General features: G+C 47.3%; 1 protein-coding gene across 1 annotated transcript in view; it reads left to right on the forward strand.

Moving 5' to 3' along the window:
* LOC144510375 (sodium/myo-inositol cotransporter 2-like) overlaps positions 1-10,383 on the forward strand; it is a 142,217-nt gene extending 131,834 nt beyond the window's left edge. Inside the window, exons 15-16 of the mRNA XM_078239811.1 lie at positions 409-417; positions 10,178-10,383. Coding sequence (XP_078095937.1) covers positions 409-417; positions 10,178-10,383 — 215 coding nt within the window. The remainder of the gene's footprint in view (positions 1-408; positions 418-10,177) is intronic.
* The last annotated feature ends 1,253 nt before the right edge of the window (positions 10,384-11,636 follow it).

Consider the following 11,636-nt stretch of genomic DNA (forward strand, 5'->3'; position numbering starts at 1 on the left):
ACTTGTTCAACCAAAGGGTCGGACTTGCGGGCCCTAACATGCCGCCGCAGGAGGACAGGTCCTGAGTACGTCAACCAAGACGGCAGTGAAGTCCCAGAGGAAGACTTCCTAGGGAAGGTAAACATCCGCTCATGTGGGGTAGCGTTGGTTGCCGTACACAGGAGAGACCGGATTGAATGGAGCGCATCAGAAAGTACCTCTTGCCAACAGGTGACTGGAAGACCCCTAGACCTTAGCGCCAGTAAAACAGCCTTCTAGACTGTAGCGTTTTCTCTCTCGACCTGTCCGTTACCCCTGGGGTTGTAATTCGTAGTCCTACTTGAGGCAATTCCCTTAGAGAGCAGGTATTGCCTCAAGTCATCACTCATAAACGACGAACCCCTATCACTGTGGATATAACTGAGGTAGCCGAACAGGGTAAAAAGACTCCGCAGGGCTTTGATGACCGTGGCAGAGGACATGTCAGAACAGGGGATGGCAAAGGGGAATCGGGAGTATTCGTCAACAATGTTGAGGAAATACACGTTCCGATCCGTCGAAGGCAGGGGCCCCTTGAAGTCAACACTCAGTCGTTCAAAAGGGCGAGTGGCCTTAATGAGGTGTGCCCTGTCAGGCCGGTAGAAGTGCGGCTTGCACTCTGCACAAACCTGGCAGCTTCGAGTTATCGACCTGACATCCTCTATGGAGTAGGGCAGATTCCGAGCCTTTACAAAATGGAAAAACCGAGTGATCCCCAGATGGCAGAGATCATTGTGGAGGGCCTGTAACCGGTCCTCCTACACACTGGCACATGTTCCACGCGACAGGGCATCTGAAGGCTCATTGAGCTTCCCCGGACGGTACATGATATCATAGTTCTGGTGGAGAGTTCGATTCTCCACCTCAAGATTTTATCATTCTTAATTTTTCCCTTTAACGTGTTGTTGAACATGAAGGCCACGGACCACTGGTCCGTGAGCAGGGTAAACCGTTTGCCAGCCATATAATGGCGCCAATGCCGTACGGCCTCCACAATGGCCTGAGCCTCTTTCTCCACAGAGGAGTGCCGCATTTCAGGGCCTTGGAGGGTGCGAGAGAAAAAGGCGATGGGCCTGCCCGCCTGGTTAAGTGTGGCGGCCAGGGCGAAATCAGATGCATCACTCTCCACTTGAAAAGGGATGGACTCATCAACAGCGTGCATCGTGGCTTTCACGATGTCGGCTTTTATCCCTGCAAAGGCTAGGCGAGCCTCTGCTGTCAGAGGAAAAGAGGTAGATTTTATGAGCGGACGGGCTTTGTCCGCGTAATTGGGGACCCACTGTGCATAGTACGAGAAGAAGCCTAAACATCTTCTCAGTGCTTTGATGCTAGTGGGTAGGGGAAGTTCAAGGAGGGGACGCATACGGTCTGGATCGGGGCCGATGACCCCGTTTTCCACCACGTATCCAAGGATTGCTAGGCGGTGCTTGCTAAATACGCACTTCTCCTTGTTATAGGTCAGGTTCAGGAGAGACGCAGTGCGTAAAAACTTCTGGAGGTTTGCGTCGTGGTCCTGCTGGTCATGGCCGCAGATAGTGACGTTGTCCAGGTACGGGAAGGTAGCCCGTAGCCCGTTTTGATCCACCATTCGGTCCATCTCACGCTGGAAGACCGAGACCCCATTAGTGACGCCGAAAGGGACTCTTAAAAAGTGGTAGCAGACGGCCATCTGCCTCAAAGGCCGTGTATTTGCGGTCCTCTGGGCGAATGGGGAGCTGGTGGTAGGCTGACTTCAAGTCGATGGTGGAGAACACCCGGTACTGCGCAATCTGGTTGACCATGTCAGATATGCGCGGGAGAGGGTACGCGTCCAGCTGCGTGTACCTATTAATGGTCTGACTATAGTCTATGACCATCCGGGGCTTGTCTCCAGTCTTAACCACCACGACTTGTGCTCTCCATGGGCTAGTGCCAGGTTGAATGACCCCTTCCCTGAGGAGCCGCTGAACCTCAGATCTAATAAAGATCCGATCCTCAGCGCTGTAACGCCTGTTCTTAGTCGCGATGGGCTTGCAGCCTGGCACGAGATGTTCGAATAGGGAAGGCGGGGTAATTTTGAGTGTTGAGAGGCTGCATGTGGAGCGCGCTGGACAATTTGGAGGCTGCAGTTCTCCCACTGAAAGTGGAGGGAGTGGCCCATTGTACACACTCTTCAGGTGGACCATAAAGTCTAGCCCCAGGAGTACCGGAGCGCAAAGGTGCGGTAACACGAGGAGCCTGAAGTTCTCGTAGACTGTGCCCCGCACCGTTAAGGTTACCACACAGCTCCCAAGAACGAGGACAGATCGGGACCTCGACGCCATGGAGATTGTCTGCCTGACAGTTTGCACACGGAGAGCGCACCTCAGTGGTTGGTAAGTTGATGGAGAGGATCCTGAGAGACAGGATTTATGATCATCTAGAGAAGTTTAGTATGATCAAAAGTAGTCAGCACGGCTTTGTCAAGGGCAGGTCGTGCCTTACGAGCCTGGTTGAGTTCTTTGAAAATGTGACCAAACACATTGACGAAGGAAGAGCGGTGGATGTGGTCTATATGGACTTCAGCAAGGCGTTCGATAAGGTCCCCCATGCAAGACTTCTTGAGAAAGTGAGAGGGCATGGGATCCAAGGGGCTGTTGCCTTGTGGATCCAGAACTGGCTTGCCTGCAGAAGGCAGAGAGTGGCTGTGGAGGGGTCTTTCTCTGCATGGAGGTCAGTGACCAGTGGAGTGCCCCAGGGATCTGTTCTGGGACCCTTGCTGTTTGTCATTTTCATAAATGACCTGGATGAGGAAGTGGAGGGATGGGTTGGTAAGTTTGCTGACGACACCAAGGTAGGTGGTGTTGTGGATAGTTTGGAGGGATGTCAGAAGTTGCAGCGAGACATAGATAGAATGCAAGACTGGGCGGAGAAGTGGCAGATGGACTTCAACCCGGATAAGTGTGTGGTGATCCATTTTGGCAGATCCAATGGGATGAGGCAGCAGTATAATATGAAGGGTACCATTCTTAGCAGTGTAGGGGATCAGAAGGACCTTGGGGTCCGGGTCCATAGGACTCTTAAATCGGCCTCGCAGGTGGAGGATGCGGTCAAGAAGGCGTACGGCGTACTGGCCTTCATTAATCGAGGGATTGAGTTTAGGAGTCGAGAGATAATGCTGCAGCTTTATAGGACCCTGGTTAGACCCCACTTGGAGTACTGCGCGCAGTTCTGGTCACCTCATTACAGGAAAGATGTTGAAGCCATTGAAAGGGTGCAGAGGAGATTTACAAGGATGTTGCCTGGATTGGGGGGCATGCCTTATGAGGATAGGTTGAGGGAGCTTGGTCTCTTCTCCCTGGAGAGACGAAGGATGAGAGGTGACCTGATAGAGGTTTACAAGATGTTGAGAGGTCTGGATAGGGTAGACTCTCAGAGGCTATTTCCAAGGGCTGAAATGGTTGCTACGAGAGGACACAGGTTTAAGGTGCTGGGGGGTAGGTACAGAGGAGATGTCAGGGGTAAGTTTTTCACTCAGAGGGTGGTGGGTGAGTGGAATCGGCTGACGTCGGTGGTGGTGGAGGCAAACTCGTTGGGGTCTTTTAAGAGACTTCTGGATGAGTACATGGGATTTAATGGGATTGAGGGCTATAGATAGGCCTAGAGGTGGGGATGTGATCGGCGCAACTTGTGGGCCGAAGGGCCTGTTTGTGCTGTGGCTTTCTATGTTCTATGTTCTATGTTTTACTGTATCCGGATGGATCAAGCTCTCCGTGCTCCCGCTGTCAAACAGGCAATGCGCCAGGTGCCCATTTACCTCTATGTCCATCATGGACTTGTCGAGTCTGTGAGGCTTGGCCTGGTCCAGGATGATTGACGCCACTGTTGGATCCCGAGCGTAACTGCAGGCAGCTGAGATAGCCGACGACAAGGACCCCTGCTGGTCTTCTGCGGCCGGTGTCGACCAAAGTGGCTGCGCCCATGAATCGCACGTGGTCGATGATGTTGAAAACGGCGGCACCCGCAGGTCGCACGTGGCTTGTGTCGTCATCATAGGAAATGGCGGCGCCCATGGATCGCACGTGGCTGAAGACATCGACGAGGCCGGAGACGAGGAGATGGATCCTGGGGAGTCGCACGCAGCACTGCTGGGCTTGGAAGGGGTCTTTGCTCGGCACACTTTTGCATAGTGCCCTTTCTTTCCACAGGCGGAGCAAAACACCGTCCTGGCCGGACATCTCTGGCGAGGATGCTTCGCCAATCCGCAGAAATAGCACCATGGGCCTCCAGGAGCTGCCGCAGCCGTCAGGTCTGAAGTTGAGAGCATTATCGCGCAGTTCCGAGGAGCTGCCGAGTACAGTTGAGGCGGTGGCTGTGCTTGCCACGCTGTTCCCACGTGGTCGGTGGGGTAGGTTTCGAGACTTCTGGAGGCCGTTTCCATTGCATCGGCCAATTCTACCGTCTTAGCCAGGTCCAGGTTACCCTGCTCTAGCAGCCGCAGGCGAATATAGGATGAGCCGATTCCCGCCACGAACGCGTCCCGAATAAGGTCGTTAGTGTATTGATTAGCCGACACCTCCTTGCAGTTGCAGGCTCTGGCTAGCTGTTGAAGTTCGCGCAGGTACTGTCCCGTAGTTTCGCCGGGCTGCCGCCGTCGAGTGGCTAATAGGTGACGAGCATGAATTTCGTTCGGCTGTTTATTATACAGCTTCTTGAGTAATTCGATAACATCTTTGTAATTTGGGGAATTGCGAATTGTTGCATACACAGTGTCGCTCACCCTGGCGTGGAGGACCCGCAATCTGTCGGTGTCGGACTGGACTGCTGTCGGGGCCTCAACGTAATCCTCGAAGCACTTCAACCAATGGTCGAAAGTATTCGATGCCCCAGCGGCACGCGGATCCAAGGTTAGCCGGTCGGGCTTCAGCATCTGCTCCATTTTTTTTTCCGAACAAAATTTTCAGTATTTTGTTGCGAATAAAATTGATGCGCGATTGATTCACACGGGAGGCTAGGACGTACCTGGGAATAAAGGCTTTTATTCACAACAAGATTGGAGCACACTACTTAACAATATTATCCCAGACTAAGGGCTACTAGGATGTAGCAGTGACCTTTATACTCCTGTAAGAAGGCGGAGCCGAACGGAGTGTACCACATAAACAATAATAACAGGTGGAACATCCAAACCCTAACCCCAACAGTAACAAGAGTAACATATGTACAAGTACCCATAGTGGTAACCATCTATGGTTCACCACAGGTGTTACAAGTATAAATTGTTTAATGAGCCATTTAAGTCAAGAAATTCAAAAATCACAACCACTGCATTCACCAACTCTATGTGCACCTCACCAGTATTTCTTCTGTTACACTGTAACTCCTGACAAGATGAGATGTTGAAAATTAAAATTTGGGGGAAAATATTTGTTGCACAATGAGGCCAAATAGGGATTTGTTTGCAGTCCCTACATGTGAAAGTAATTCATTGTACCTGGAGCACCTTGAAATATTTCTGTAGCAATGTCATCAAGTGCTGCGCAAATGCAAGTACTTTTTTAACTGTTTGGTTGGGGTTGGATTTGGGGAGCGGTCGGAGGGCTAGGTTACCTTCTCCAATCCTCCTCCTCCTGTTCATCTGTATCGGTATTTTGGAACAACATTGGCAGACCAGATATGTCAGGAGGTACCTCTGATTTTTTATCTTTCCTTTGTTCGGCTTGCCGTTCTAATCCTTTTTCTCGGTCTCGTCTTTCCCTTTCCAGCCTTTCTTATTTAACCCTTTCCCTTTCATTCATTTCATGACCCTCACACAGAAACTTCAAAACCTCCCAATGTTTGAGTTTCCCCTCATCATCACATTCACTGATCCCTCTCCTACTTATATTATCCCCCCCCCCACCCCCACCCAGCTGGCCAGCTTTGATTTCTCGGTTAATTCATTGGCTCTCTAATAGCCTCTTCTGTTTTAATACACTTATCCCAAGTTTCCCCTAGTGGGGAACTTTTTATTCAGGCAACCCGACAAACGTCTGAGTATCTCCTCGTCTTTCGGGTTTTCCCGACACATTTTATATAATGGGGTCCAATCCCCTGACTTATCCAAAGTTTGACCCATTGTTAAGGGACTTTGACCACTTGTGCTTCACGATCTGCAGTGCCTTGTTGCCTCTATGTCCACTTCAGTGTCCTGACCTTCGCATGGGGGATTTCCTCTCCCAACAACCGGTCCAAGTTTTCAAATGCACAAGACTGCGCGTTTGAGACAGGCACCTCCCTTCGATCGGCACAAGCAGTCACGTCTCCAACTTCAGCTAATTCCCACCCTTTACTTTTTTTTTGAAAACAATTTAATAAATATTCCACAAGAACAAACAGGCTTTAACAATTCCTGCTTTCAATCTAATGCAACAACAACCACCTACATTCGACAAGCAACCAGACCACACAAACACACTGAAATACAAACACTACTCAAATTATTAGGTCAACCTTAGATTTTCTCTAATCAATTTTCATCTTGCCAATTAATTTATAATATTTCCCTAGTAATTTGAGAGAACATAGTTCCTTTCTCTCAAAATTCTGGAACACACACTGCACACTCCGTCCCTTTTTAAAAAAAACAAAGGACCACTTTTTAGAGGACTCGAACCTCAATTGCTACCGACCTAGGGACTCGAACCCCGGCCACCGCGGGAATCAAACCTCCCGAACCTGGGGCCTCTAACCCTGAACCTTTACGTGGGATCGTGGGGTCGCTAACCCTGAACTTCCACCTGGGGCCTCTAACCCTGAACCTTTACCTGGGGACTCGAACCCCGAACCTGGGGGCCTCTAACCACCCTTTACCTTTACCTGGGGACTCGAATCACTAAGGCAACCGGGGGACTCGAATCTCCCGGTGTAGGACTAGTCCGTGTTCAAGGACGTAAGTCGTCTCAAAGTTCCGTCAACACAGAGCCTCAGGGGATGCGGGGTCGACTGAGTAATAGGTTCAGTGAGAGAAACCAAGGTTTTAATCTTACCTTGTGGGCCCGTTTGTCTCACGTTACTGACACCTAGGCGATCACTTATTCAGTCCGCTTCAGAGGACAGCTGTATATCTTGGAACCCTGCTGTCGCAGCGCCAATTGTCAAGGTTCGTTTTTCAGAAACCCTTACGTACTTGATGCAAAAGCAAGACACTGATCTATAAAAAAAACCCAATCCTTTATTTTCAAGCAAGTACAAGCTTTTTGGAGAATCGCTTTTCTAACTCAGCAGTGTTCTGAGTATAGCCGAGTGATACTCTCCAACAGGGGGGAAGGTTCCTCCCTTTATACTATTTTTGCAGCAATTAGTCACGTACACAGTGTTGCTTCACCCAAATCACGTGCTTAGCAACAGTAAATACAAAGACAGTATGAGAAAAACCATAAATATGTCGAAAACCCACCCCCGGTTGCCATCGAAACTACACGTCCACCATTGTTCGAGTGTGAGATAGCAAATGTTTCCCATATATCTTGGGATGCTACTTTGCACATAAAACGAATGTTATCTCCCTCAAACAAGGACACATTAGCAGAGTCCAGTCTAGACCGGTCTGTTCGAGCAGGAGTTTATCTACAAGGTCAGGAGCAGTTCAGAATAGGGAATATATGCTGATTGTTCACAAATTGTTCAAACCAACAAGATGTAGTTAAGTTTTTCAAATGGCCAAGATCACAGGAAATTCATGGGATGTTAACCCCTTAACATCTCAAGGAGGTTAACTTTTTGACAAATTAAAATTCAATGGCAAAAGGTATGAAAGAGAGAGTTCACTGCCTACGAGTCCTTCGCTGGTGTTCATGGTTAAGGTAGATTTTTTTTCACGATGATCTTGAAATTCCAATGAGGTTGAGGCGGTTGTAAACTGCATTTTCTGGAGACAGTTTCTTTTACACCTTAATCCGTCTTTTTGAAAAATCATTGCTATTATTCATGAAGTTGCTTGTGATTGAAATTCTCTATCTCTGTGTTGGATTGCAAAAATATAGGGCTCTGAACTTGAGGACAGGGAGACAGATATGGTGTTATGGCTCCATTTGCAGACTCCTCCTGCTAGACTGCCCAAAAGTAACTAGGTTGTTGTAATAAAAGGCATTTCAAAATGTTTTTTTTTGTATCATGTGACCTTTCCATAATGAGTTGGGTATTCCACAGAAGGTAATTAATTAGCTCAGATCAGGACAGGTGATTAATTTCTTTAATGTCCCAGCCATCATTTTTGAATGGACCATTCTTCCATTTGATGACTGAGGAAGAACATGTTTTAAATAGCCATTGTCCTGGTTGACTTCCTGTCTCTGCCTGAGAAGTAGCTTTACAGAAGTGTAAATGGTGAGAGTCAGTTACAGTTTCTGTTCCTTTAAATTCCTGTCATCAGCAGCTGTGCAATTCCACAGGAGTGGAATTCCACATGCTTTGGCATGTTCTAATTGTAATTCACATTAGAAACTGACCAACTTGTAATACCAGATATGTCAGGTGACCTGTAGCTGTCATCTTAAGTCAGTGTTTGCTTGCCTAAAAGTTTAATTCTAAAGAAGTTCAATATATATTTGACCTGCTGATGAAATTAAAGACTAATACTACACATGCACATATCACATTATCATGACAGGGCTATAGTCTAAACATTACAGCCAGATCTTTCAGGAGTGAAATTGGGAAACAATTCTACATGCAAAAGGTAGTAGAAGTTTGGAGCTGTCTTCTGCAACCTGCAATTAATGCTGGATCGTTGTTCATTTTGAATCTGAGATTGATAGATATTTGTTAACAAATGGTATTAAAAGGTACAAGGCAAAGGTGGGTATATGAAGTTAGGTCACAGATCAGCTATGATCTTGTTGAATCATGAAACAGGTTCAAGGACTAAATGGCCTAATGTTCGTATGTTTCCTATCTCAAAGTCTTTTTTTTATGTAAGCGTACATAATGCCTTGTCAAAAGCATTCTTAAAATCCATGTGTATTGTGTCAACTGGGCTATATCCACCAATCAAAGTGACTAAAACAGTACTTCCTAACAGCAAAGATGAGCAAATTAATTACAATTTAAGTAGATAAAAATTTAATTAATGCTTATAGTAAAATGGTAGGACATGACGGGCTACCAAAGTGTGGTTCCTGCAGGATGGTAGAGTTCAGAGTAGCAGATGTTAACATGGACAAACTCACCATTAGGAAGAGTCACTAAGATTAACTGAGATTATGTAAATTTAAGAACTTAAAACCTATAATGAAGTTGGAGACAATCAAACACATCAGAGAGGGATAGAGATTTTTGAAGCAAGAGTTTCGGCGATTAGTGACCCCGCTGAGAGGTGACTTAACTGCTAATGGTAGAGGATGGAGAGATGAATACATAGGTCAAGGAGAGTACTGGAAAGGCTAGAGCAGGAATATCCCCAGAATAAATTATCCTGGCTAACAAGTTTGAATAGCTGTTTGAGGAGGGTTAGGACTGTAGGCAGGTCCTTCAAATGGTTTACATAGGTACTAAAAACATGAGATGACTTAAGGTGGGAATATTAGAAATTCAGCTAAGAATTCGGTAGTTACAGTAACATAAAGAGTTGGAGTTGTAAGGGGCAACATGCAAAAAGTAATGCTAATTTCAAATAGTAGTTCCAGTTGCTTATTAAATAAGCCAAAATGCAGACTTGTAATTCCATTTAGAAAAGGCTGATTATCAGTTCTCTTACCTTGGTTAGATCACTAAATTTCCATTGACTTGGAAGACAGATAACACATTAAAAATTTAATTAATGCTTATAGTAAAATGGTAGGACATGACGGGCTACCAAAGTGTGGTTCCTGCAGGATGGTAGAGTTCAGAGTAGCAGATGTTAACATGGACAAACTCACCATTAGGAAGAGTCACTAAGATTAATTGAGATTATGTAAATTTAAGAACTTAAAACCTATAATGAAGTTGGAGACAATCAAACACATCAGAGATGTATAGTCACTGCCATCACTGTCCACATGCATTGATGGTCTACATGGATAGGTAGAGAAGGAAATGAATGAGTTAAATGGCAGGTTAAGCATTGAAGGTAGTTGGAAAGATTTAGAGAAGATAGAGAAGTTTAAAACATTGATTTAAAAATCAGGATATTGAGTATAGAATTCTGCAATCAATTAAAATAATACTTGTTCTCTGCTAGGTGGACACACATTGAAATCAAGAGCAAAGTGCATATTGATGTGGCTCTGTGGGCTGAACAGAAGTCATGTGGATGAGCCTTTTGAGAGCAAGCATAAACAATATGTTAACTCATTATATGAGGACCCCTGCATGCGCCATGTCGTCAATGCTAATTTAGCCATTTGTGTGAGTGTTATTATCTTTCTTTACTGTTATTTTGCTTAAGACAATAAAACAATCTCATGTATGCAGATTGGCACTGTTAATTTTTTATTGAAACCCATACACCTCATAGATTTATCACCTGTTAGATAGGTAAGCTGTCCAAAATCCACACGATGGATATTAGGGCCAGGATTCTCCCAAAGCAAAACTAAGATAGTCAATATCTTTTCCCAAAGGTAGGGGAGTCTAAAACTAGAGGACATAGGTTTAAGGTGAGAGGGGAGAGATACAGAAGGGTCCAGAGGGGCAATTTTTTCACTCAGAGTGGTGAGTGTCTGGAACAAGCTGCCAGAGATAGTAGTAGGGGCGGGTACAATTTTGTCTTTTAAAAAGCGTTTAGACAGTTACATGAGTAAGATGGGTATAGAGGGATATTGGCCACACGTGGGCAATTGGGACTAGCTTAGGCATTTAAAAAAAGAGGCAGCATGGACAAGTTGGGCCGAAGGGCCTGTTTCAATGGTGTAAACCTCGATGACTCAAAGTGTCCAACGGGAAAACTGGAGTATTTCTCGCCCATTTTTTGGGCGTACTTACCAAAACGAATCTCCAACACTCTGGGCAATACAGAGTGCCTCAGCGTGATTCACTCTGAAAAGCAGGGGGTGGGGCCTATTCCCGCCCAAGAGGCTGTCATCATAGCACTGAGTGGGTCACTGCACATGCGCCGATCTGTCTGCACAGGCTCCCCCAATCGCTGGCCCCCGATCACTGGCCTTCCCCGCAATTCCCCCTTATCGCATGCAAGCCTGATCTCCCCCTTCCCCACAACACCAGCCCGCCTGATCTCCATCCCCCACCCACCAGCCCTAATCTACAGCCCCCCCCCCCCCCCGGCATAGCCAGCCCCAGCACTCCCCCACTGATTGCCAACCCCAATCTACCCCGATGACTAGCCCTGATCGCCCTCCTCCCTCCCTCCCCCACCGATCCCAGTGCAGACTGGCAGCCAGTCCCCCTGCACCGATCGCGCCCCCCAATAGGTCCTGCCCCCATGGGCAGTGCCAAGCTGCCCGGTGGCAATGCCAGTTTGCCGCTTGAACAGTACCACGGTCCCAGGCTGGCACTGCCCAAGGGGCACCTATCCCTTTGCCCCCAACCTCCTGGGGGGGGCCTCAATGGCCTCTGTCCCCACCAGCAGGATGAGGACACCTGTTCCCCATTAGTGGGGAGCAGTTGTAAACCCGGCTGGTGGGAACCATTCCCAGCCGGGGGTGGGGGATTTGGGGGGAGACGCTAGTAGGCCCAGAGAA

The sequence above is a fragment of the Mustelus asterias genome, chromosome 23, assembly GCF_964213995.1.
Source record: "Mustelus asterias chromosome 23, sMusAst1.hap1.1, whole genome shotgun sequence".
NCBI classification, from domain to species: Eukaryota; Metazoa; Chordata; class Chondrichthyes; order Carcharhiniformes; family Triakidae; genus Mustelus; species Mustelus asterias.